Genomic DNA, 24,404 nt, shown 5'->3' on the forward strand with positions numbered 1-24,404 from the left:
GCCTCGAAATCCCCGCAAGAGAATATCCAGGCTCGACCGCTGGTGTCGGCATCATGATACGCTGTTCGAGCTCATTGACTGCTGTTACGGTCATGAGCAAGCCTGCTACTTATGCGGTACGCTCTGGGTCGGAGTCTGTTGCGACCTCGCGCATCGATGTCAACATACCGGGTCAAGGAAGAAGAGCGATAGTCAGCCCCATTTACCGGACTCCAATGGCGTTGTGACGATGGCCCATGCTGTGCACGACAAGAACATGAGAGGTATCGTGCTAAGCCTGCGGACAGCCGGCATCGCGAGACGAGAGTTTTTTGGCTTAGAGTTGACTATAGGTCAGTATCACGGCCATTGTAGGCGTGCCAGTTCGCTCCCTCTTGGTGAATTGTCTAAAGAAATAGCGGATCGCAGGGACATTTAATGGCCAACATCATCCGCTCTCCAAAAGCACGTCTTTGCCATAAACATTCTCACATATAAAGAGCTTGATTACGACGTGCGAGACGTCACACGCCTCAAGCAAGCGCGATGACAACGTTTTTACCGAGTATCCCGCGCAACTAATTCTTATCAGCCAATCTGAGGGCACCATTCGAATTGTAGATTCAGCCAGCGTCGCCAGAGATGGTGAGAACACCAGGCACACTAAGTCGGAGGTCCCCGAGATTCGGTTCCTGGCCCTGAGCTACCGGTGGTGGAGATCGCCCTGCCACGCGAGCAGCGACATCAAAATCAATGACCATCCAGCAATGTTGACGACAGCGGCAGAGTAAGCGCTAAGGACTGGACCCCCGATCTCGCATCTTCCAGGCAACCTGCAAGACGCCTGCACTGTCACTATGAGTCTTGGGTTTTTGCCTTTGTGAGTAGACAGACTTTGTACCTTGCAGAATTCTTCGGAGGATTGGAATCGAGAGGCTGGGCGAATGGACTCTGTTCATAAGCAGGCTGCCCTCACGATCTCGGCCAGCTGTGCCGAAGGTGATGATTTGGGATTCTTCCGGACCCGCGCAACTGGAATATACACTCGCAAGCTGACGATGGATATCGATGCTCTGGAAGGCTCTTTCTTCCACAAATCCATGTGGGCTTGGAATGAAGACGTAGCAGCAACGAGAACGCTCAGTTTCTGCATCGAAAGTTCAAGATCAACGTATGGGAACAACTTCCGAGACTTACTCGGTCACCTCAGGGACAGGGCTTGGACATTCCAGGAGTTACAGGGACCTGGGGTGACTTTGTGTCTGTGCAGGGCTTTACGTGACGTCGATTCAAATAACGATATTGAGCACTTGCACAGCTCAGTCCGATGTCACTCATACGGTCGGAAGCGTGTTGCAGGCATAGCGGCCAAGTCCAGCCAATTGATGTTGGAGAGACACGAACGATGGTCCAAGGGCGAGCCTCGGCACAGACCAGTGTCCACCCACGTGTTTGTGCACCGCTCAGCGGACAAATCACGGTCAACGGAGTGCACCGATGACGGCGGCACTTTGCCAGCCCTGGAGGTCTAGGCTGGGTCGCCCCACCCCTGGCTGTGATGAGCCACCTTTTAGCCATGGCGCTTGGAGGTGCCGGCAATGCTTGTTCGTCGGAGATCTGGCGCCTAGGCGGTTGATATGACGCAGAAGGCTATTGCGCCGACGAAGGATCGGAGCTGGAGCGGGCATCCTCCGCAGTGAGATAGGTATTACTTCCACATTCACTCGGTTGTTGTGCCCTAGCCACAGTCTCCACTGGGGAGAGCACTTTCGGGTCTAATATAAGGGTCTGACCTTCCCCTTACGTGTAGTAGTGCAAGGTTCTGTACCCCACTATTCGGACCCTGGATGCACAACCTGCAGTGGAGGAGCGGAAGGATTTGATGGGGATCTTCGTCAAGCGGCTCACTCCAAGGCAATTCTGCGATGGAGAGGGAGCGGCGCTTTTCTACTGCGATCCAATGTTTGTTTGGCGGAGCAGAGTTTCAAGTCTATGCTCTGGCACATGAGGCTTCATATTGCCTGCCGTGATCAGGCAGCGTGTATGGCTTGCCTACCTTGGTATGAAGCCCTCGCCTGATGGGGACACCTTTTCACCAGCTTCGCGGTCGCACTGCTGATGTGGCCAATGCACCTCCACCTTCCCGTCATTCGTGCTTGGCGTCCTGATATTTACAGGACCGGATCTGGTAATCATGTCCATTTGAGTAGATCGGTATTATCCAGCGTAGTACTGGCCGACGAGGGTGGTAAAAAGGATTTCATCCCCTGTCTACATCCACAGGGCTAGACTCTCTGATCCTGCTTCGATCATGCTCCCGGCTTCGGACAGAAATCTATAAAGGCAGACACAAGAACTGATTCCTGGCTGCGTTTCTTGCTGTCTCACTCTCGAGCATTTCATTCGTATAGTAGCGCGCCTTGCTGCCTGCGTCAATCGCCCTCCCCGTCACGATGCGTTCTTCCACAATACTAGCCCTGGCCGGTCTCATCGCCAGCTCCACTGCCATCGACATCCGTTTCTATAATGGAGAAGAGAACCAATACTGCGGAGGCAAGGTATCGGCCGGCTGCACCAACGTGAATCCAAACACGTGCTGCAGCCCCGGCGGCGCGTATGGCTGGACCATGACCTGCAACGCCATACCGACCGCTTGGCACATCGAATGCCGGGCCTACGAGGGCTCGAACTGCTGGGGCCCGCAGAGGAACGAGTACGCTTACGGTTGGACCGACGAGTGCGTCTCGCGGGATTGGAACAGCTTCCGCTCTGGCGGCTGGGGCTTCGTCGCCAAGAAGACGCGTGGCGAGGAGGCCGAGGCCGAGGCGGCCTATAACGCGGCCTATAACAGCACGCAGCAGGGGGAGGGCTGCCGCAAGCCAGACTTCCTCGAGTACACAGACGGGCCTTGATTCGAGCTGGACGGCCTGACTGAAGATCAACACGCTAAAGTGGTATGTCGTGCGAGTGGTGACGGGGTCTTTGACAAGATCGCTCCTCGGCAGCAACAGGATACTGAATTCGTTCATGGCTAATGTGCATTGTGTTCTAGTGAGTCAAGAGTGCAAAGGTTGAAACCCGACGGATGAAAGACAGCGCTCTGTCTGAGTTTCAATCGAAAGTCAACCGCGCCACTTCCTCTATTGACCATCTTCGATCGGGGACGGTGACAGTGGTGCCCCTTTTCAAAAGATTTAGTAGCTGACGCAAGCCTGTATCTCTAGCATGGGACTCTTCGATGCGAATGCCGACTCGACCGAGGTCGAAGAGCTGTTTGCCACTTTCGACCTCTAGGCAAGATTCAGCGGGACGTAGACCACATGGCTCACAGCGCTGACCTCGATTGGGCGCTCCAACTGCGTTGAAGCGTTGGCCGCAGAGAAAGTTGCGGGAGGCGATTCTGCAGACCCAGACGAACTCAGTCGAGGAGCAGGCATTCAGAGGCACGACTAAGGCGATTCAGGCAGATGGCGGATTGGAGCAGGTTCTGGAAAGATAAATATTGGGGAGGTTGTTGCCGCGCCTCCCCTGGCATCGGTATCCTCACTTGGTGTATCTATTCAAAGAACAATGTCCATCGAAGGCGCTTGCATTGACCACCAGCCATGACGCTCTCCTCCTGCCTGGATCGGAACATTGTATCGTGGACCAATAATATGCCCCTGTTCTCGATGTGTTGAGCTTGAAGCAGTGCCTCGCGTGGGGCACCATTGCCCGCGCCACTTCGAATCGCACCTGACGAGGTCCGGGTGGCGATAGGTCTCTCATCAACCAGTCCGCGCTCAGTACCATCTCGTGGCTCGGCTTGCCCCTCACCCCCCTTGATTGCGAGGAGATGAGCTGTGGTGGTTGTTACATGATATAATCTATAAGCAAGGATCACGGTCTCAGATAGGAAGCAGTATTTTATGACTTTAACTTCATCGCGATGTACTCTGTAGATAAACATGGCAACCCGACTATCAGTCGAAAAATCAGGCTACATGATCATTTGCAGAGGCGCTATGTTGGAGGGCTTGAACCATTTTGACTGCGCCTGCGACAACCTATATACCGTGTAGCCATCGTCAACCGCGTACCCTAGCCAAGCACATTGAGGAATCTCTCCTTACGCAGCAGTCAATGCGATGGTACCTTCAGCCAGCCCATCTCCCTTGACCGTGAGCTTGATTTCTCCAGTCTGGCCGGCAAGCGTCCGGACAATGGCCAATGCCTTGCCATTGAACGCCTTGCGCGTGAGCGAGGGAAATACAGTCTGATCGATCGGGCTGCCGTTGTCAGTCGCCACGATCTCGCCCGCGCCCTCGACCGCAAAAGTAAGCGTATTGGACGCCGTCGGCACCACATCGCCGCGCTCGTCCACCACGCTCACAGAGACATACGACAGGTCATAGCCGTCTGCCGCGATGGTGGTCCTGTCAGCCGAGACCTGCAGCGCCGCGGGGGCGCTCGCAGTGCGCACCGTCTCCTCGGCCCAGACGTTGCCGCCCTTGTACGCGACGACTCTGAGCTCGCCCGGCGCGTACGTCACATTGTTCCACCGCAGGCGCCACTCGCTCGCGGGCCGGGTCACGCGGCCGGCCGAGGCGCCGTTGACGAAGAGCTCGGCCTCGTCGGCGCTCGAGAGGACGTGCACGGGGGTCACCTTGCCGACGCGGTCCTCGCCGAAACTCCAGTGCGGCAGGATGTGCGCCGTCTTGACGTCCGGGTTCCAGCGCGCCTGGTACAGCCAGAAGCGGTCCTTCTTGAACCCGGCGAGGTCCACGATGCCAAAGTACGAGCTGCGCGCGAGCGCGTAGTCGTCGTACGGCGTCGGCTCGCCCAGGTAGTCGAACCCGGTCCACACGTACTCGCCCGCGGCGTAGGGCTGGTACCGGTCCTGCACGAAGAAGACCTTGTCCGGGCTCGAGCCCCAGCTGGGGCCGTACAGGCCGTAGTCGGAGACCGTCAGGGCGCTGAAGTTGGCGCCGCGCCCGTTGGCCACGATGGCCGACATGTTGGACACCACGGGGAAGATGTACTCGCCGCGCGTCGAGAGCGCCGACGAGGTCTCGGACGAGTAGATCATCTTGCCCGGGTACAGTGAGTGGAAGGTAGGGTAGGGCGAGGAGAACGAGTCGCCGCGCCCTTCGCCCTGGTAGTTGAGGCCCACGTTGTCGACGACTCCGGGCAGCGCGTCGCTGGGCCCGGCGCTGTTGAAGGCGCAGGTCGCCGGGCGCGTCGGGTCCTCGCTGCGCACAATGTCGACGAGGATCTTGCCAGTCGCCGCCCCGGCCGCTGTGCGCTGCTCGGGGATCTCGTTGCCGATGCTCCACTCGTAGACAGAAGGGTGGTTGCCGTCCCTGCGCAGTAGCGAGCGCAGGTCGGCCTCGTGCCAGTCGTCAAACACCAGGTGGTAGTCGTTGTCGACCTTGGCCTGCCGCCACATGTCGAAGGCCTCGTCCAGGACCAGGAAGCCTAGCTCGTCGGCTAGCTCTAGAAACTCTGGGGCGGGCGGGTTGTGTGTCGTGCGCAGGGCGTTGGAGCCCATCTCTTGCAGAGTCGTGAGGTGGCGGCGGGCGGCAGCTACGTGGAACGCGGCGCCGAGGGCGCCCTGGTCATGATGGTTGCAGGTGCCCTTCAGGTATACGCGGGCCCCGTTCACGAGCAGCCCCTGGTTTGCATCATACACGATGGAGCGGATGCCGAAGCGGGTGGTGTAAGTGTCGAGGACCTGGCCGTCGGAACCCGTGAGAGTGGTGGTGGCTTCATAGAGGTTGGGCGTCTGCTCCGGCGGCGGACCCCAGAGCTGAGGAGTGAGGATAGTCACCGAGGCATTCACAGTCTGCTTCTCGCCGGCTGCGACAGTGTCGGATGTGGATGGGAACGTGGCGACGACGTCCTGGCTGCCCACGGCGCGGACTTCGGTGACGGCGGTGACTTGCTGTTCGTCCTTGCCGGCGTTGACAATATCGATCGCGAGTTCGACAGTGGCGGCCTCGGCTGAGACGGCTGGTGTGCGCACGCGGGAGCCATAGTGGCCCACATGGACAGGGCTGGTCTTGACGAGCCAGACGTTTCGATACAGGCCTGCGCCGGGATACCAGCGCGAAAACTCGACAGGGTTGTCCAGGCGGATGGCGAGAATGTTGTCCTCGCCCACCTTGACGTATGGGGTCAGGTCAAGCCGGAACGAGGTATACCCGTACGGCCAGCCGCCCACCAGGACGCCGTTGAGCCAGACGGCCGAGTACGACATGGCGCCGTCGATGTCGAGATAGATGTTCTTGCCCTCGTCGGCAGCGTCGATGGCGATGGTGCGGCGGTACCACCCAATGCCATCGGAGGGCAGCCTGCCCATTCCTCCGCTGATGCCCGGCGCGCCGAAGGGGCCCTTGATGGCCCAGTCGTGCGGCACATTGACCGTCTCCCAGCTGGCGTCGTCAAAGGAGCCCTGCACATACGGGACGTCGGCCCCGGGCGGTGTGCCCTCGGGTCGCACGTACTTGGGCGCGTCGACCAGCATGTCATTGGCCGACGGCAGGATCCATGGCTTGAGAGTGCCGTTGTAGGACAGGCCGTCTGGGCTGGTGGTGAAGCGCTGGAACTTCCAGCCCGTGTTTATGCTGAGACGTTCGCGTGGCGATGAGTTGTCAGCGTTGGTCGTGGGATAAGCCAGGGTGTTGCCGGTCAGGGTGAGAAGCCCAAGCGCAGCGACCTTCATGAACCGCATGGCAGCCATCTTGTGGAAGACAGTGATCATGGCAGGAGGACCTGGTTGTCAAGACTCCAAAAGGTCTTGAGGAGGGAGGGTAGTGGCACGGGTTCCTGCGCATGAGCGCTGCATGGTGGTTTTGTTTGCGACGGGTCGCTTCCGCGGCCGTGTGCCGGCACCGTACGTCACTACATGTGCAAGCCATTCGTATAAGCGACAATGCGACTTTACCCAGCATTGCGCCGGCCTGCCTCGGTGGGAGCTGTCCCGAATCCTACGTCAGTATCGATCAGCGCTAGGTACAATGCAACGGTACAGCCATACTCCAACGCCTTTGCCTTGTTAGTGCGAGGCACCGTCCACAGGCCCCGGCCATGATCTGCACTGCTCCCCCTCCAATTCCTCAGGGCGGTTAAACACCCCAACTCGGCCTTACGTTAAATAATTGTGCCTGGATGCTTTTGATTCGCAGGGAAAGAAAAGAGCAGGGTGATCAACAGCGACCACGCCATGCCAAGGCCCTCCAGCACTCAACCACAAGGCTTCACAACACGAAGCGACGCATGACACGTGCTTGTCGCCATCCGAGGCTTGTGTTATCTATGTTGAAGACTGTCCAGGCTTGATTGCGCATGTCTTCGGGGCAGGGGCGGGGCAGGACCAGCATGGGTCCGATGCCGGAATCCTTGCCAATGTGGACACTCGTATGGACCAGCCAACCTCTGGCAGACCATCAAGGGTCTCTCACAAGGGTATGACATATACTCTAAGTCACGAGCGCAAAGCACCCGAGGGGGTTTTCCATTCAAGCCATGTTTGACCATCTTGAACGTGCGCCGCTGAATAGACAGGGCTCTCTATCGATTGGAGATGCTTCCTCAGCGACGGGGACTGACTGGCCAAAGCGGAGATCGAGGCACGAGTGGAAGTCGAAGAGCTCGAGTCTACTCGCGCAGCGAACAACCTAGCCGGAGTCAACATCTTTGGTAGGGGCGAGTCGATGGAACGGAGGGGTAGTCCGGACAAGCAAAACCGGCTTATCAAAGGAGGCGTCCTCGTCGAAGAAACTAGCCGCTGTATGCCCTGGTGGCGGAGCATGTGCCACACGGCAAGGAGGAATCATCAAGGGGCAATCTCAATTCGCACCGGCTTCACATTTTCGTTTGTTTCACACAATTACTTCTCTACCGACATTTCAGAGGGTTCCTTTGCCCAGCCAACTTGGCAGGAGGAAATTCCCCTTGGCACAAAAGAGTAGATATAAGGCTTCAGGACCTGACCCACTGCTGGCTCAGCTCGATGGAACAGCGATGCCACAGCCATAACGCCGTGAGTGGGTTGTTTCACGGCACAGACACAAGGTGAGTGACCAAAGGACATGGTTGGTATCCCAAGTTTAATTATCATGCCTATGTACAATTTCATACGCTGCTCACGGCGTCCATACAGCTGAGATTCTGCATTTGGTCAGACTGCTCCTATCGTCTGTATTCAGGGGATCCTGAGCACGACGCTGTCCTGGTCGACGCCGCTGCCCACCTCCGAGATGCCGCCCTGCGCGATGGCAATCTCGAAGCGCTCGTCGTCGGCGGCAAAGTAGACGGCCGTGTTGAATGTCCTGCTGAGACCGCAGCCCCGGAGGTAGATCGCCACGGTGCACCAGCCGCGCTGCTCGTCCAGCGGGTCCTGGTAGCGGTGGTAGTTGCGCAGGGGGATCTTGACGGTCACGCTCTCGCCCTCGCGCGCGCCCACGAAGCTGTACTCGAAGTAGCTGTCCTCGGGGATGGTGTCGCAGGGGCCCGGGAACGCGAGGTCCGAGCCGGGCTGCGTGCGGTCCGGGTTCCAGCGCAGGCCCGTCGCGGTGAGCCAGGCCGCCTCGTCGGCGGGGAAGAAGCTCTCGGAGCCGGCGCCCGAGTCGATCAGGCACTCGGTCATGTTGACGCCCGTGAGCTCGATCGAGTAGTTGTTGGGCAGGGCCACGCCGGGGACGCCGCCGCCGCCGAAGAAGGTCATGTTGGCCGCCGAGGTGTAGTACTGGTCCTGCGAGTACTCGAGGAACGAGCGCTGGATGCGGACGAGCGGTCCGGTGTACTTGGAGGTGTCGATGCCGCCGAGGAGGCCCGTGCCGATCCAGGGCTCGCCCGAGGTGATGTTGTCCGAGGGCGGCTTGTCAAACCACAGGCTCTGCACGGCGGCGGAGATGGCCCCCGAGTCGAGCAGGTTCTGGCGGAACGAAGGGCCTGTTACCGAGTTCTCGACATGCGGCGAGATGCCGAGGATGGACTGCGAGTATGTGGGCACGGGGCTGCAGGTGCCGTTGGCGTCGTAGATGCGCTGCTGCAGGTACTGCACAAGTGCAACCTTCACATTGGGCACTTCGAGCGTGGGCCCGACGGCATTCGAGAAGGTGAAGGTGTCATTGATGGTCTTGTCCGAGGTGTACATCTTGGTGAGGCCGCCGCCGTAGCCGTAGACGCCGTTCCAGGGAGCCTCATCCGTCTTGGTGGTGGAGAGGTCCGGGTTGTAGCTGATGGTGTCGGGCACCGAGGCATTGCATTTTCCCTGGCAGCCCAGGTACTGGCAGCCCCAGTTCATGGTCGAGTTGTCCTCAAACATGATGAAGTCGGGGCTGCCCAGGTCGTAGACGGCCTCGATTGTCGCGTATGGCAAGACAATGTCGGTGGCCACGCGCTTGCCCTGGGCGTACCGCAGCACTAGCGGTATCGCGACAGTGGGCACATCACTGGCGGCCTGGACGGCGGCCACAGCGGCCGCGAGGGCAAAGATGCTTCTGGTAGCCATGGCTGAGATCTGGCGCTGCTCGGGAGTTCGGAGAGGGCGAGAACTGCTGAAGCAAAAGCCAAGATCGTGACTGATGTGGTGCCGTGGCACGTAGAAGATATAGCTAGAAAATCGCCAATTATGCCATGACATACCCCCATGCAAGGTAGTTTGATTATCACTGTCAATGGAGGCCCTGGCTCTTCGTGTTGCCCTGGCCTTCACAACGGCACACGCAGGGCGGGTGGGCATGCCGGCTCGAGCGGGCAAAAAACGCCTGGGTCTAGCGTCCGTGCAGCGCGCGATCCCCCGTCCAAACTGCCTATTCTGGCCCTAGGGCGCATGAATGGGGTTATCCAGGTTGTCAACACGAGGGCCAGGGCGGCATGGGCCCATGGCGGCACAGGGCTTTCTCCAAATTGCGGAGCCGATCGATGCCGCGGGACACGATCGAACTCGAGTACCGAGATTCTTTGCAACATGAGGTTGAGCTAAATCAACCTGATGCCAGAGCCAGGCCAATAGGCGACGCATGTGGCTTGCCGCTATTGCGCAACTGCCGGATCCTTTGTGTGGGCAAGAAGGCATCCGTCCGTGCCTGCATACGGCAAGCCGCTTCCTTGCATCGCTAGAGAGTCATCCCCTGGCCCGTGGCCCCCACCGACAGGGCACCACTGACTTGTCTTGCATCGAGCTTGGAGGCACACTGGGCACGTGGACGCCTATCCACGGCTCGTAAAGCTACCAGGACGCCTAAAGATCAGGCGCTCAAACTCTATGGCGTTATTGATCATGTTTGAACCTCGTGTCCCCTACATCGCTCGGACGCAACGGGAACTTTGTGAGCTGAATTAATTTGTGCATACTGGAACGTTGTTTTTGCATGTCATAATGTTGGGCCGCAGAAGCACGCGAGACACAACGTCAAGAATACTGCCACTTTCGAGTCCCTCCTCCTTGTAGCCTGGTCATAACTATGTTTCGAGGAAGCGTCCAAGATGTTCAGCCACGGAGTCCGCAGAAATTTGTGGCAAAGGCGATACATGACCAAGCACGCACCAGCGACGCCATCCCCTCGAAAGGCATCCAGGGCTCAACCGTGCGCACAGGTCACTGGAAATGGAACCTAGTGCTGGCAGCATACGGCATACTCCGTGTCGTTGGCTCCGTCGCTCACCCGTCGTTGGCTCGTTTTACAGATCTGCCGGATCCGTAGGGTACACCTTGTGAAGAACACGTCAACGCAACCTGAATTCGTTCAGGTGGCTCAGCCAGCACATACGTGCATTTTTGCCGCGTAACACCAGATTACCCCCGTGATAAAAATGCCACTGAATCGTGCATCACGCATCTACCAAGTATTTTGGCCTTTGTGACATGAACTAGCAATGTCACAATTCGGTCGCGCGTAGGAGTAATGGGCTTAGTACTTAGGGCTCCTGCGAGGGAGGATGACGGGGCACCGGAGAGCACCTCTCACTATTTAGGATTGCTTTCCTGATACGTAGGCAACGCTAGTGTAAGTAGCTCGCGGCAACACTCCCTCAAGCGCTTTGCAAGCATTGTTTCCTGTGATTAGTGCCCTAGCTTTCACGTTCAAATCTCGAGCGGGTTAATCGATAGCCTCATCACCGGCCACAATGCGTGCTATATTCATTGCATTTCACGACGGACGCAAGCTCACAGCTGGAGGATTTCGATATCCGGATTTACCATTTACCCGAATTAAGACCAATAGCTACTTTGCTGAGGAGGACGCGACACTTTCCGATGAAAATAAAAAATAAAAATGAAAATAAAAGCGCTAGTAAGATGAAATGTTTGGGGGAACAAAGTCCAAAGGAACCAAATAATTCAACATTCCCATCACTGGAGAAGACCTTTGAGATAAAAAAGAGCTTCTGAGTTCTATGCAATACGTCGAGCGCACGGAGGGTGGTTGTTCAAGCTATCGGTAGTGCATGGTTTGGCTTGAAGGGGGTGCACAGAAAAGAGTGGTCATGGGGTACCTTTTCAAAATTAAATGTTGATGCCAGTCCGAGCTCAGCCACCCACGCGGCTTGAAGTTAGGTTAAAACTGCTCGCTATGTTCATATCGTCCTTCCAGAAGACGAGTCTTGTTTCCAATTCTCGAACGATTTAGTCCCACCCGGGTTCAATGTTGTCAAAAATAGGAAAAGTCCCCATATGCAGCACTGTCATATGCCAATCTCGACGCGTACGCTGATGAAGACGCGTGTGTTAAATTAAACAAGAGGACATTGCGAGGCACTCGATATCGAGGAAACAGTTTCGGACTATGTTAAATTGGAACGCAACAGAAAACATGGTTAAATTTATGTAACGGCGTTGTGACCTTAAAGAAACAATGCGCGCAGTGCAACGAACTGAGAATACAGCGTGCGGGTATGATAACAGGTTACCTCCAATGGGAAGGATGAGAATGATATCCAAGTGTGCTCCCTGGCGCCATATGTATGCCCAGGAACCCCTAATTCTTTGATTAATTGTTCCACTCCCCAAGCACTCCAAACCAGATGTAACCTTCATTGCTGAAAGCGGGCATGGCATCATACGTCAGATCTATTTATCCATTGGGTATGGAGTCAGCTACGCATGGGTGGCAACATGACAGCTCAAAGTCACGGTTCCACTCTGCCTCGGGACAGACTGGCATGTCAAGGGTCCACACTTGAGATATCTCAAGCGGTAAACCACTTCATGAAGCAAGGTCGGGAGCCCCTTTGAGTCGAGCTGGCGGCAGGATTGGGGTTCTCGGGGCTTTATCACCTCGAGGTATTGAACGTCCTGCGAGGGCCCTTGCCCGTGGAATCTCGCTTGGCTTTTGCGCTTCGCGTCTAGGACTTTATGCCTGGGCGGGTATGAGGGGACATCTTTCTCTCTGTTTGGGCAACCAATCTGTAATAGGCTCGTTTTGGCGTGCCTTACTCTACAGGGAACTGCCACGATTGGTCGAGGTTACGACAAGGGGTTGTGTCCCCTAGAGCTTAAAATTGCTGTGCGCAGGGGTGATCGCCAGCCGCACTTCGTCCGTATAAACATTCATCAGAAATGGTCATGAGCAAAAGAGCTTCAACAAGGACAAAAAGACGCGCTGGTAACTTCCTGCTAGTTCCTTTCTCTCAACATCCATCCCCGTGCTTCGCGAGAATGTCATCGCCGGACGACATATGTCCGCGGTCGTTTTGTTATTGGGCACGGGTGGCCAGAATTACGGGTGCCAAACTAGCCAGGCGCCCTAGGCATATCGTGCCATTTAATGTCCACGTTCGACCTGATGTAGGCCGGAATTGGCATCTTGGCATCTTTTAGGATTGAGGCGCGACCGCCCTGCTGCAGGAACGCGGTGGCCGCCGTACCCAGCACCAGGAATGCCCCCAGTCTTGTGGCAGCCCATCAGCAGCATCCCTGCCGGGAACGCAGCGCCGTCCCCTGCATCGACTGCCTGGGGCGCAGCACAGTCAGCATCCTTTTCATCGAAGGGACGGATCTCAAAGAAGCCCAGGGTGTAACCTTGCGGACGATCCATCGGTTTATTACCACGGATCTCCTCTGTCGGAGCCGAACGCGTCGGGGTTTTTCTAGAATTCTTTCTCGACTGTCGATCTGCTCTTTACTCTCTTTCTCGACAAACAACTCTTTCCCGACATGCTCAAGTAGCCAAGCAACCGGCGCCACAGGATCTCTCCAAACCAACTAGCGAGCGACCTCTTCCCGTTCTGCCTCGCCGCTACTCCAATCACGACAGCGTGCGCGACGACAGCAATTCTCGTCGACACGATGGTTTCTCTCAAAGGACTAGCCGGACTATCGGCCGTGTTGGCGTCGGCCGCCGCGCAGGTCGCCGGCTTTGACAACAAGTTTCTCTTTCCGGACTCGATTGGCGAGGTCTATTCCAACGGCTACGTGATGAATGTAAAGTGGCAGTCCAACTACACGAGCCCGACACTCACAATGTGGTGCCGCGCGCCAGGCAGCACTGAAATCCTGAGTACGTGTTCAGCCGGGTCTTCTCCTCGATTTCGAATCGGTGGCTTCCTTTCTGTCGCCAAGGTGGCAAAACACTTGAAAGCTGGCATGTTCTAATTCTTGTGTGTTTTGTGCACCTGCAGTGAAGTACCAGAGCAGCACCAACGTGCCATCCAACAACGGCACCAAGGCTGTTACGATCGACCTCGTCAATATTGACGGCTGCTGGTTCCAACTGAGCACCCAGAAGGAGGCAGGATTCAACAGCAACTCGTGGAAGCTGGCCAACAACGGAGCACCAATCTCGGCGTCGTCCACAGCCAGCACCACTGCACCACCCCCCGAGTCGAGCACGGCGAGCACAAGTAGGTTAAATCCTGTGCAAGCTTGGAATCCACAGTCTGGGAAGACCTGGTGGACGAAATGCAGTACTGAACCCACGCATGACTGACACATCCACAGGCACAACCCCAACTCCGCCACCAGCCGCCGATTCGTCTTCACCTTCAACACCCGGACCCGATGCGGCGGCTGCCAATGCGGATCTCTCCCCGGGTGCAAAAGGTGGTCTCGGCGCCGGTATTGCGATCGCTGCACTCCTTGCCATCGTGGGCGCAGCGCTGTTGGTGCTCGCGCGCCGCAAGATGCAGGCAGCCCAACAGCTCGCCGGGCAGTACCAGGATCACGAAGCATTCCAGCAGCAGCAGCAACAACAACAGCAGACGTACTACCCCCCGCAGGGATCAGCTGACGGGCGGGCGTCAATGTATGTCCAGTCGATTAGCACCCACACCACGGGCCAGGACGGGACTGCCAGCGAGACGAGGATGCTACCTGCGTCCCTGTACGGACACCCGGCGCTGCCGGTGTCGCCGGAGCAGCAGCAGCAGCAGCAGTATGGGTGGCCGGAGATGGCAATGGCGCCCCAACAGCCTCTGGTCGCGGAGCTGTCCCCTGGTCAGCTGTTTGAGATGCCAGGACAAGGCGCCACTGAAATGCCGGTACAAGGCACCAAGGAAACCCAATAGGGATAGACTTGGCGGTTTTCGGCGACTCTTGAGGTTTTTCCCGCTGCTGGCATGTTTTGTCTTGGGAGATAATGTTTTTTTCTTTTTCTTCTGGGGATCTGTTGATGAGTTCTTTTAGTGTTTCCTTGTTTCTGTCTCCTCTTCCAGGCGTGACACGCAATTACTCTTTCCTTGGCTGTGGATGATAAAAGCCGTCCAAACTGTTGCCATCTGCAAACTCGAAAGTTATGCAAGGCATCCATGCGCCCGCCCGTCCGAGGACATCTTCAGTGTCAGCACGGAGGTTCGGGGACTTTAAGCAAATGTAGGCAATGCATGGCTTTGGACGATCGAAGAGGACGCACGGGATGATGATGAATGTAGCTGACCACCACTCCTCACTGTGACGGCGCGATTCCAGATCCGGCAGCCGGGGTCATTGTGATTCGCCGCCATGCAGATCCGACCTGGGGCTCTGCCTCTCAGCCGCAAGACATTCAGTTGCTATAGAATGAGAGGGACCCTGGATGCTGACCTGAGCCGGGCCGAGCATAGTCGGGGCACCCCGCCTCGTTGGGTCCCCCCTAATGCGGAGAACTTGCCAGCCCTGCTGGTGTGAACCCGCCCCTCCTTCGCTCTAGCCAGTCCTGGAGCTAAGCTCCCCTCGCGAGCTTCCGAGTCCACTAAAAAGTCGACTTGCTTGGCGTTCTTTCGAGTCATCCCTCCCAACGTCCACTCTTCTCACCACGCACTGCGTCGAGACATTGGCCGCCATGGACGACTCGGAGCACTCGACACCATACTCGCCCCTCGAGGCACATGCCGCTGAGCTGTACTCGGGTCCCGAGGTGCCCGTGTCCGAGGCCGCAGACCTCGACGCCTGGCTGACAGCCTGGGGCAGGGACTCGGCGCAGGCAACGCCCGATGTCGGGTCTCTAGGTGTTTCGCCGTGGCAGGACAACAACAGCGGCAGCAACAACAACGCCATCAACAACAATGGTGTGCTGACAGCGACGACGACGACGATGACGAGCCTGGAGGCCAGCCCGAGCGGGGACCTGCTGGGTCTCTCGAGCCCCGACGATGGCATGTCTGGCCTGGCTGGCCACCAGTCCCTGACGCCCGCGGCCCGAGTGTCCGCCACAAACACGCCCGAGCCCGAGTCGCGGAGGTCCTCGAGGACCCGCGCAAACTTCAGCCCGGCGGCCATCAAGATCCTCAAGGATTGGTTCGTCGCGCACGAGGCGCACCCCTTTGCCAAGAACGACGATCTCGAGAGGCTCGAGGCTGCCACGGGCCTCAAGAAGAAGCAGATCCTCATGTGGCTCGCCAACACCAGGCGCAGGAACGTGTCGGCCCCGAACTCGGGCATGTCGACTCCCGTCAGCGAGCGAGGCATTGGCGGTCCTCCTCCTCGGGCAAGCATGGATATCCCCGCGCGGCGGCCGACGCCAATCCCTTGGGAGAGCATGCACCCGCTAGAGCGCTGGAAGAACTCACCCCCGGAGCACGAGGCCGCCAACGCCACCGCCATTGCCCAGGCCGTGTCCGCCTCCTCGGACGCATATCTCGGCGGCGACCACGAACTCGACGAGGCAGGGTATATGCGCCTGCGGAGGAGCCGGAGTGGCCGGAGTGGCCGGAGCGGCCGGAGCGGGCGCAAGTCGTCCTCGGTCAGCAGCTTCGAGACGTCCAACTCGAGCCGCGGGTCCTCGAGCTCCGCGCACTCGGGCGACTCACGCGACTCGCTGCGGCTGCGGGAGCGGATGCGCAACCTGGGGTCTAGGCGGCGCCGCATGGCCAACAAGCGGCGGCATGCTGGCGGAGGGGCGACGGCGGCGAGGACGACGACGACACTGGCGGCGCCACAGCACATCTACCAGTGCACGTTCTGCCCAGAGACGTACAAGACAAAGTACGACTGGCAGCGGCACGAGAAGTCGATGCATCTCTCGCTGGATCAGTGGGTGTGCTCACCGCAGGGGCCGACCGCAACGGACGCGGAAGGGCAACTCACGTGTGTATACTGCGGGTTGGCCGGGCCGGACGACCAGCACTTGGCCGGGCACAACCATCTTATGTGCGTGGACAAGGTGGTCCGCGAGCGCACGTTCTACCGGAAAGACCACTTGCATCAGCACCTGCGCCTCGTGCACAAGGCACAGTTCCTCCCCTCCATGGACAGCTGGAAGGCGACGACCGAGAAGCTGCACTCGCGCTGTGGCTTCTGCGACCAGACCTTGGACACGTGGACTGCCCGGCTGAACCACATTGCCGCGCACTTCAAGGCAGGCACCACCATGGCTTCGTGGAAGGGCAACTGGGGCTTCGAGCCAGCCGTGCTTGAGATGCTGGAGAATGCCATGCCGCCGTGTAAGTGGTTGGAAGCTTTCATTCTTCGCGGTCTGCAAGACCAATGTCAGCTAACATGGTGACAGACCTCATCCACTACGAGCGCAACACGCCTTTGCCGCTCAACGTGGCATTGATGGACGTCACAGACCCGGGTGTCGACCTCGCGCCAGCCAATTCGTACGAGCTCATCAAATCCGAGCTGCGACACTACGTCGAGAGCAACGCGCCGCATGAGACGATAGGAATGCGAGGCAAGTACTACTCGGACGATTTCCTCCACTACGAGAGCTGCTGCATCATCTTTGGCTCCGAGGCCAACACTGGTGACGGCAGTGACACCGCCACGCAGCACGGCAAGTCCTGGCTCAAAGACCTCTTGCTGCTCTCTTCCCCAGACATCACCCAGCAGGCCACATTGCAGCCCTTGAACTGGGTGTCCAAGGCACGACTAAGCCACCTCCGCATCCATGGCAAGAAGAGCATCTTCGAGGCTTGCCAGCTCGAAGCACGGCTGCTGCAGTACGTTGCGTCAAAAAGCGCCACAGGGTCTGCACCAACGGACGCCGAGCTACAGCAACAAGCCATTGCCATCGTCGATGCCATCGAGGCGACCTCGCTGAGGCCAGCGGAGCGCTTCGCGGTCTTCATCAAGACCCTCGTGCAGGGATCTGTCGCGTGGCTGGTGCCTTTCCGCGAGCGGTGCCTGCTCAACCCACCGTCTCTCCTTGCCCAGAACGACCAGGACTTGTTTGGTCTGGGTCAGTTTTCAGATAATATGCTCCAGGCGGACGGTATGGATGGTCATGTTGCGCCTGCAGATTCGCAAATCCAGCCCAAGTCTTGCTACCCTTGGACACAGCCCACGTCGTTCTACCCCTGGACGATGCTGGGGGCGAGTGTTGATCCTCTTTCCCGGACTGAATGGACTACCGCCGCTCTTGGGCTCATCAACGCCCCTCCCTTTGAGCCCTTGCCAATCACCCCGGGTACTGCCGATCTTCTAATCCCAGAGCAACTTCGACAAGAACAACCACAACAAACACAAACACAAGAACCGCCGCCATCCCGGTGGCTGCAGCAGCAGCACCAATCCCTCCTTGAAGATCCCCAACAAGCATCCTCGCCAGCGCTTCTGCTCCCAGACACCGGGCTTGGGCCCGGCCCTGGCCCGGTCGCTGGTGGCGCTACCTCCACGTCGGCCGCTGCTGCTGGCGACATGCCCCCCGGTCTCCCATCGGGCTTCCAAGTCCCCATCGGCTGGCAGGAGCTCGGGTTCCGCCACCTGACCAAGGAGCTGTACCGGTTCGTCGCGATGTGCATGTCGCCAAACAACCCGAACCGGCACGTGCCGACCGATGAGGAGCTGCAGTACCAGGCGCGGTGGATTGACTATGATGAGTAAGTCTTGCAAACTCTCTCCTTGCCACTTTTTGTCTGTCCCGCACCTATGTCATGCTTCCCTCTGTCAGGGATCTGGGTACTGGTTGTATACCAAGTATATGAAGCTAACCAGCCCGCCTGTGCGTCTGTCTGGCGAACAGCGACGATCCGTGGAACCAGACGCCCGCCGATAACCCGGAGTGGCTGCTCGAGTTCAAGAAACTCGTCGGAATTCCTTGCGAGGGATGATGGAAAAACACCACAGGTGCTGTGGAATAAAGATTATGAAAACCACGCTACTATGGTCCCCGACGTGACAACTCAATACAAAGGCCGTGCCTGCTCCGGTCAAGATGGGCTGAAGAATCGAGGGGCTGTACAAATCTGGGGCCAGGAGAGTAGTTGTCCATGAATTGGTGAAGCCACTATGCCTGGCGGTATCAGCTGTCCGCGCTTCCACCAGGTTGCAAACGCCAGCTTGACGAAAACCTGACTCATACCGCCGTGTTAGGAAACCTTCCTGCGAATATAATGTGATGTTGTCGATGTCTAGCCAATTCCAGGACTCTGTTCAGAGTCCTCGTCATTCGTGTGACCATGAGCTTCGAAAGTAGCTGCCCCTGTGTCTGTCACTTTTCTTCATCCCCAAAAAGCTCGTCTTCATCCATTCTAGGGCTACGGCAGTCGCCGGATACCCTAGCGCTCCTGGGCCCATGCAGTCGCTGGAGGCATCGCCTGCGCTATCCGCTCCCTCCACGCCTTAGCCGACTCAGGATCCGCCGCCGATGCCTCTTCCATCTCCGACGTGAGCCCCCATAGGGGTTTCCACACCAGAAAATCGTACATGATTGTCCGGCCCTGGTCATTGCCCTGTACCTGCTCCAGCTTCCCAAACCTCTGCTCCACCCAGCTGTCTTCCACGATCCCCTTGAACCAGACATGTGGTCAAAACACCATGGGGTTCATCCCGTAGCCGGGAGGTATGAAACAAGCAAACACGGGTAGAAGCTTCTCCCACCATATCTTGACCATGTTGTCGTCCAAGTTAGGCACCGAGAAGGCGGTCAAGGTCACGCGGGTTTCAACCTCGGTCGCCGCTGACCTGTTGAAATGTTTCAAAACAAGGAAGCGCGAGCACGCTGGCACGGCGGCTGATTGGGGGGGATCGGCCAATACTAGATTCTCTGGTGCGCGTTCGGAGTGTGCCAGGGCTCGCATCGCGTCCTCCTTGGTTTCGGGAAGGTTGGCCAAGAATTCTGCGCATGCTGGTGAGGCTTGGAATGCCGTTAAGGCCTCTACGGCGTCCCATTCTGCGTGATGTCGGGACCAAGGTCAGTTCAGGCTAATTTGGGACCAACTTTGCCCGAGTGCAGACAGCACTCATGGATGACGTAGGCAGCCTGCTCAGGGTTGTCAACCATTCTGCCCAGGTAGTATGGCATGCAACCTCTGACGCCACGCAGTGGGCCTCGATGGACAAAATCGTGGTCTATGGCCCATACTGGGAACTCCTGGTTGAGAGGCAGGTAGAAACGCGTCCAGCTTGTCAACGGGTTCGGATCTGGCTTTTTTGTTTTACGTGTCTTAGCCATATTGCGGGATTATCAAGCTGGGAATTGTATCTTTTGACGTTGAAGTTGAGGTAGAATAAGCAGGGGACGTTTTTGTTGATAGAAGAAGGAGGATGGAACCCGCCGGAGTGCTGCACAATACAAGACGCAATTTGTGCACAGTAACTTGTGAGTCACCGCGCTGACTAACCCAGCGTGATCTTTCACTTCAACTTTAGTATTCTGGCGGCCGGGAAGTCCAGAAACACTCGCTTCTATGCTCGTATGGATTGCTTTGCTCGTATGGGCTGCCAGGATAGAGTGCTGGCCTTAAGTTACCCCGCTCCACAAGGAACACAGCTCGCTTGAGGAGTGCCTACAATGACTTGCCTCAACCGATCTCAGCTGGGGCTAAAGACGGTGACCTTGTCTATAAATAGAAAGTAGACTCTTCAGACATACCGTAATGGACTCCCTGGAGGCGGAAGAACACCATCAAAGGAAGAAAAGAATCAATTCCTCCGTGTCACAGATGGCTACAATTTTTGTTTCCGTTTCTTATGTTTATTTTTCTTGTACCCCGCGATCAAAAAGACGGACGCAAAATCTTGAGCAAGCGGAAAGCTTCTTTTACTTGCAGACTTGTAGTAGTTTTTATGTGTAACCGACCTTGCTCGACGGACGAAGCGTAATGGTGCGCCTGACATCCGGTTATATCGATCACCAAGCTGAAACGGACTTAAGGGACAAGAGTCAAACCAATCAAGTTGTTCAAATGGTGTATTCTAACGCTTCTATTGCTGAACCAGATTCCAAAAACCCACGTCCCACTGCTCAGTCAAACACATCCCGGACAAAACGTTCTGTCTGATGCTTCTCGAACCACTCCAGGCTCTCCTCGAAGGACATTGGCTCCCCGCGCTTCTCGTTCTCGCTCTGCAGGATCCGCACAAAGGCCTGCTTGACCCCCTCCACAATCCGATTGGCGCCGCAGACGTAGATCCGACCCTCGGTGTTCCACAGATCGCCGACCAACGTCCGCTCGTGCCACAGCCGGTCCTGCACGTACCGGCAGCCCTCGGCCTGCTCGGGCGCGCGGCTGTACGCGCGGAACACGGAGACGACGCCAGCCGCCTCCCAGGCGTCGAACTCGTCGCGGTATAGGTCATCGACGGCCGGGTCGCGGCAGCCGTAGAAGAGCGCGGCAGGGGCGAGTTGGGCACCGCTCTCCTTCAGGACCGCGCGCTCCTGCATGAACGCGCGGAAGGGAGCCAGCCCCGTGCCCGCGGCAATGCAGATGATGGGCGTCTTCTGGGGCTCTAGGGGCAGCTGGAAACCCTTGGTCGCGCTGCGGACCGCGACCTGCACCTTGTCGCCCTCCTGTAGAGACGCGAGGTACGACGACGCTACGCCAACGTGCCGGCCCGTACCCGAGGTGGCGGGTCGGTCGATGACGCCGTATGACAGCGAGGCGAGACCGGGCTTGACCAGCGGCGAAGAGGAGATGGAGCTGTTTGTTTGAGTTAGTTCAAGGTCTCAGGCATGCATTGTCCCGGCAGGGCTAACTCACTATTGGCGCACGCGCATGGGCAGCAAGAGCGAGAGAAATACGTGGAAAGGTACCATGAGAGCGGGGAACGCCTCGAGGATGCCGAGGACAGAGAGCTGCTTGCCTCGCACCTCCTCTTCGAAGCCGTCGGCGGCCATGTGTTCCAGCTTGGCCTTCATCTCGGCGTCATCGGCCAGCTTGCTGAGTGTTGCCACGTCCTGGGTGTTCGCGGATTAATAGGGTGTACAGTGCATACGTGAAATGTTTCTAGCTCACCTTTCTCGTGGCCACCTGGCCCAATTCCACATAGGAGCTGAGTAGTTCAGATACCGGCAAGCTCGCGTTGGTCGGCAGCGTTGTTGTGCCGGCCGCCTCGATGGTCACGTGGGCGTCCCAAGCCATATGCAGGCGTCGCATGACGCGTGCCACCGTCGCCTTGGGATTGTGCGGCAGTACAGCCAGATAGTCGCCGGCAGTGTATGTCCAGCCGCTCGGTAGCTGGACTTCGAGGTGGCGCTTCTCCTCGCCGGCGGCGTCCCTCGGAGTCAGGCTCCGGGCGCTGGAAACGAGTGCCTCTTTGACGTCTGGGCGCAGGATCGATGTGCGCGGTGTGGAGAAGAAGACCTTGAGACGGTTGTTGGTCGTGTCGTCCTGGCTCACCTTGATGTTGAGCTTCTTCTGGATAGCGGGCCACAGCGTCTCATCCTGCCACGTCTCAAAGTCGGAAAACATGTCGCGAATCTTTGCATCTGTCTCGCCCATGGGCACAAGTCGTTCGCCTCCGAACTTGCTCAGGCCCTCATCCAGCAGCCGGGGAATGCGTTGGTACGTTTTTGTCCAGTCGCTATGCCCTGTTTTGTTATCAGCCACTTGATCCTCTGCCAAAAGACACACCTCATCCAGACTTACCGCATCCCCATACTGCATAGCTTACACCCTCAAGCTCTTTCGTGTTGCTCAAAGACTCAATCCACTGGACGAAGTGTCCGGCATTGTGGGTAGGCTGGCCCTCGTACGAAGAAGCCACGATGACGACAGGGACCTCCTTGGGGAGCGCTCCCTTGGCCACGTCCAAAGGCTCTATAGAGGCGACGAAGCCCCGGTCTGAGGCGTCTGTCCCCAGCCTCCGCGCCATGAACTCGCAGGTGCCCGAGTTGGACCCGTAGTATATCGCCAGCCTCTGACCGCCCTCCATCTCGCCATTCTCGGAAGCAGCAGCCGGCTTTGGTTGAGCAGATGCAGATTTGGACGGCTTCGCGTCGGCCCCGTTGCCACTGGCGCCAACCAGACGTGCCTCGAGCTGCAGAGGTGTCAGTCCGCCGCGGGCAATGGCTCTGATGTAGAACCCCTTAGGCCTGATGGTGAGCGATGTCTGCGTCTGGAGGGTATACGAAGGATTGTCCATGACGAAGCTGAAGCTCTGCAGCAGCGCCGCGTAGGCCAGCAGCATCTCCTGCCACGCAAAGGCGCGCCCGATGCAGGACCGCATGCCGGTGCCAAAGGGACTCCAGCTGTGCGGGTACTGCTCCTGGATCCGATCAAAGCCTCCGTCCAGCATCCTCTCGGGAACGAACTCGTCGGCATCTGGACCCCAGACTTCGGGATCCCGGTGAGACTTGGCCAGGAGGCACACAATTTGCTGGTCTTTCTTGATGAGATACTTTTCCCCGAGCACCTCGTCCTGCAGAGGCTCTCTTCCGAAGGCCCAGATTGGTGCGCTCAGCCTGAGGGTCTCTCGTATGCACTTGATTGAACTATCAGCATCATAATGCACAAGGAAAACGACGGATCGTGACTTGATCGTGGGAGGACTGTCGCTTACCGCATCCAAATACTTTAGCTTTGTCACATGGGCCAGAGAAATGGGCCCTGTGCCTACCACAGAGTCGATCTCTTCCTGGAGCTTGTGGTACTTGTCGGGGTGCTTCAGCAGGTTGTACATGGTGAATTGAAGCGTCGCGGCAGTGGTCTCATGCCCTGCGACCAGAAAGGTGATGAGATTGTCAATGACGCTCTCCTCCGTCATCTTACGGCCCGTCCTGGGATCGACGCCCTCGGTCATGGCCGTCAGGAGGTCCTTGCGGCCCTTGAATCCGTCCGGGTTCGCCTTGCGCTCTTCGATCACCTCCCGCGCCGTCCGCCGCAGGAGCTGGATGTTCTTGTGGTACTTCTTGCTCTCGGAAGTGTAGAAAACGGAGGGGAGGAAGCGCATGCCCTTTTTGGCGACCTCGTTGAGGACCTCGTACATGGCCGTGATGAATGGGTGCATCTCGGACTGGTAGTACGAGTTGAAGCGGAAGCCCATCGAGGTGAGCGCTACCGTGTCGAGAGTAAGCCTCGTAAAGTCCTCGCCGACGTCGATGCGCGCCGACGGGCCCTGGCGCGCCCACTTGAGCACCAGCTGGCTGACGATCTCGTGCATCTCGTCAAACATGCCGCGGATGGCCAGCGGGCCGAAGGCCGACACTAGGACCCGGTGCGCCACGCCCCAGTTCTCCTCCTCCTCTCCTTTGGACTGTTGCGTCCATGTCAGCCTGCTAAATCCGCGCATTTGAGTCTCTGTGACGTTGGAGTGTATAGACTTACCGTAAAGAGTCCGTCATGTACTGCAGTTCGTAGTTCCTGTGGAATGCTGTCAGCATACATGAGATGAGGCTGACCAAAGCTCCTTTGCTTACCTCGAGGTCGCCCTTGAGCGATTTCTGAAACCTCGAATCGTCGCAGGCTTCGTTGACAAGCTTCCAGTTGGACACGATGATCATGTCGAGTCCCGGAACCGCTAGCTTGTAGATGGGGCCATAGCGGGCGGCCAGCTGCGAGAAGGAGCGCGATGGGTCTTCCAAGTCTATGCTGGTAAGGTTGCCCACGACTGGGGCGGTCGAAGGTTGGGGTATGGGCAGCAGGCCCTGGGCCGACACCGCCGCCGCCGCCGCCTTCTCTTTCTTGCTGTGCTTTTGCTCCGGCTTCATTGTGATGTGCTGTGTGTGTGAGTCTGGCAGGGCCGGGCTCCGATGATGCTTCCTCAGCAGGGCGCGCATTGTGCTTTATCGACGTCGACGACGTCCAAGAGCTGCCGCAACGTCGTCAAGGGGCATCCGCGGATGAGGCTGTCGAGTCTG

At 57.9% G+C, this 24,404-nt stretch overlaps 7 protein-coding genes across 7 annotated transcripts; 3 read left to right on the forward strand and 4 right to left on the reverse strand.

Annotated features, from left to right (window-relative positions):
- The first annotated feature begins 2,352 nt into the window (after positions 1–2,352).
- On the forward strand, positions 2,353–3,364 carry B0I36DRAFT_123536 (uncharacterized protein). Its single transcript, XM_046148077.1, has 2 exons — positions 2,353–2,933; positions 3,204–3,364. The coding sequence occupies exon 1, from the start codon at positions 2,433–2,435 to the stop codon at positions 2,889–2,891; it is 459 nt and encodes a 152-aa protein (XP_046013181.1). The 5' UTR covers positions 2,353–2,432; the 3' UTR covers positions 2,892–2,933; positions 3,204–3,364.
- A 723-nt stretch (positions 3,365–4,087) lies between these two features.
- On the reverse strand, positions 4,088–6,682 carry B0I36DRAFT_242633 (beta-galactosidase; the record flags this gene model as incomplete). The annotated part of the gene is made up of 1 exon (XM_046149922.1): positions 4,088–6,682. One exon carries the CDS (start codon positions 6,680–6,682, stop codon positions 4,088–4,090), a length of 2,595 nt encoding a protein of 864 aa, XP_046013182.1.
- A 1,482-nt stretch (positions 6,683–8,164) lies between these two features.
- B0I36DRAFT_349574 (aspartic peptidase domain-containing protein) lies at positions 8,165–9,475 on the reverse strand (the record flags this gene model as incomplete). Its single annotated transcript, XM_046156809.1, has 1 exon — positions 8,165–9,475. The coding sequence occupies one exon, from the start codon at positions 9,473–9,475 to the stop codon at positions 8,165–8,167; it is 1,311 nt and encodes a 436-aa protein (XP_046013183.1).
- Positions 9,476–13,111: 3,636 nt separating this feature from the next.
- On the forward strand, positions 13,112–14,726 carry B0I36DRAFT_384271 (uncharacterized protein). Its single transcript, XM_046160995.1, has 3 exons — positions 13,112–13,466; positions 13,588–13,809; positions 13,907–14,726. Exons 1-3 carry the CDS (start codon positions 13,256–13,258, stop codon positions 14,470–14,472), a joined length of 999 nt encoding a protein of 332 aa, XP_046013184.1. The 5' UTR covers positions 13,112–13,255; the 3' UTR covers positions 14,473–14,726.
- Positions 14,727–14,968: 242 nt separating this feature from the next.
- B0I36DRAFT_324039 (uncharacterized protein) lies at positions 14,969–15,533 on the reverse strand. Its single transcript, XM_046154053.1, has one exon. It carries the CDS (start codon positions 15,437–15,439, stop codon positions 15,089–15,091), a length of 351 nt encoding a protein of 116 aa, XP_046013185.1. The 5' UTR covers positions 15,440–15,533; the 3' UTR covers positions 14,969–15,088.
- Positions 15,429–18,741, forward strand: B0I36DRAFT_324040 (uncharacterized protein). The gene is made up of 3 exons (XM_046154054.1): positions 15,429–16,824; positions 16,890–18,204; positions 18,348–18,741. The coding sequence occupies exons 1-3, from the start codon at positions 15,477–15,479 to the stop codon at positions 18,433–18,435; spliced, it is 2,751 nt and encodes a 916-aa protein (XP_046013186.1). The 5' UTR covers positions 15,429–15,476; the 3' UTR covers positions 18,436–18,741.
- Positions 18,742–20,570: 1,829 nt separating this feature from the next.
- B0I36DRAFT_242217 (bifunctional P-450:NADPH-P450 reductase) lies at positions 20,571–24,254 on the reverse strand (the record flags this gene model as incomplete). The annotated part of the gene is made up of 7 exons (XM_046149887.1): positions 20,571–21,246; positions 21,307–21,503; positions 21,562–22,136; positions 22,195–23,029; positions 23,108–23,800; positions 23,872–23,907; positions 23,964–24,254. 7 exons carry the CDS (start codon positions 24,252–24,254, stop codon positions 20,571–20,573), a joined length of 3,303 nt encoding a protein of 1,100 aa, XP_046013187.1.
- Between the last annotated feature and the right edge of the window lie 150 nt (positions 24,255–24,404).

Source organism: Microdochium trichocladiopsis (assembly GCF_020744255.1).
Source record: "Microdochium trichocladiopsis strain MPI-CAGE-CH-0230 chromosome Unknown B0I36scaffold_5, whole genome shotgun sequence".
NCBI classification, from domain to species: domain Eukaryota; kingdom Fungi; phylum Ascomycota; class Sordariomycetes; order Xylariales; family Microdochiaceae; genus Microdochium; species Microdochium trichocladiopsis.

What these genes read in the sequence shown, in the direction of transcription:
- B0I36DRAFT_123536 (XM_046148077.1), top strand. Translation starts at nt 2,433, where the DNA reads ATGCGTTCTTCCACAATACTAGCCCTGGCCGGTCTCATCGCCAGCTCC.
- B0I36DRAFT_384271 (XM_046160995.1), top strand. Translation starts at nt 13,256, where the DNA reads ATGGTTTCTCTCAAAGGACTAGCCGGACTATCGGCCGTGTTGGCGTCG. An exon ending in AGGCAGCACTGAAATCCTGA is followed by an intron (nt 13,467 to 13,587) that starts GTACGTGTTCAG and finishes GTGCACCTGCAG; the next exon opens with TGAAGTACCAGAGCAGCACC. An exon ending in GTCGAGCACGGCGAGCACAA is followed by an intron (nt 13,810 to 13,906) that starts GTAGGTTAAATC and finishes ACACATCCACAG; the next exon opens with GCACAACCCCAACTCCGCCA.
- B0I36DRAFT_324039 (XM_046154053.1), bottom strand. Translation starts at nt 15,439, where the DNA reads ATGGCGTTGTTGTTGCTGCCGCTGTTGTTGTCCTGCCACGGCGAAACA.
- B0I36DRAFT_324040 (XM_046154054.1), top strand. Translation starts at nt 15,477, where the DNA reads ATGACGAGCCTGGAGGCCAGCCCGAGCGGGGACCTGCTGGGTCTCTCG. An exon ending in GGAGAATGCCATGCCGCCGT is followed by an intron (nt 16,825 to 16,889) that starts GTAAGTGGTTGG and finishes ACATGGTGACAG; the next exon opens with ACCTCATCCACTACGAGCGC. An exon ending in CGGTGGATTGACTATGATGA is followed by an intron (nt 18,205 to 18,347) that starts GTAAGTCTTGCA and finishes TCTGGCGAACAG; the next exon opens with CGACGATCCGTGGAACCAGA.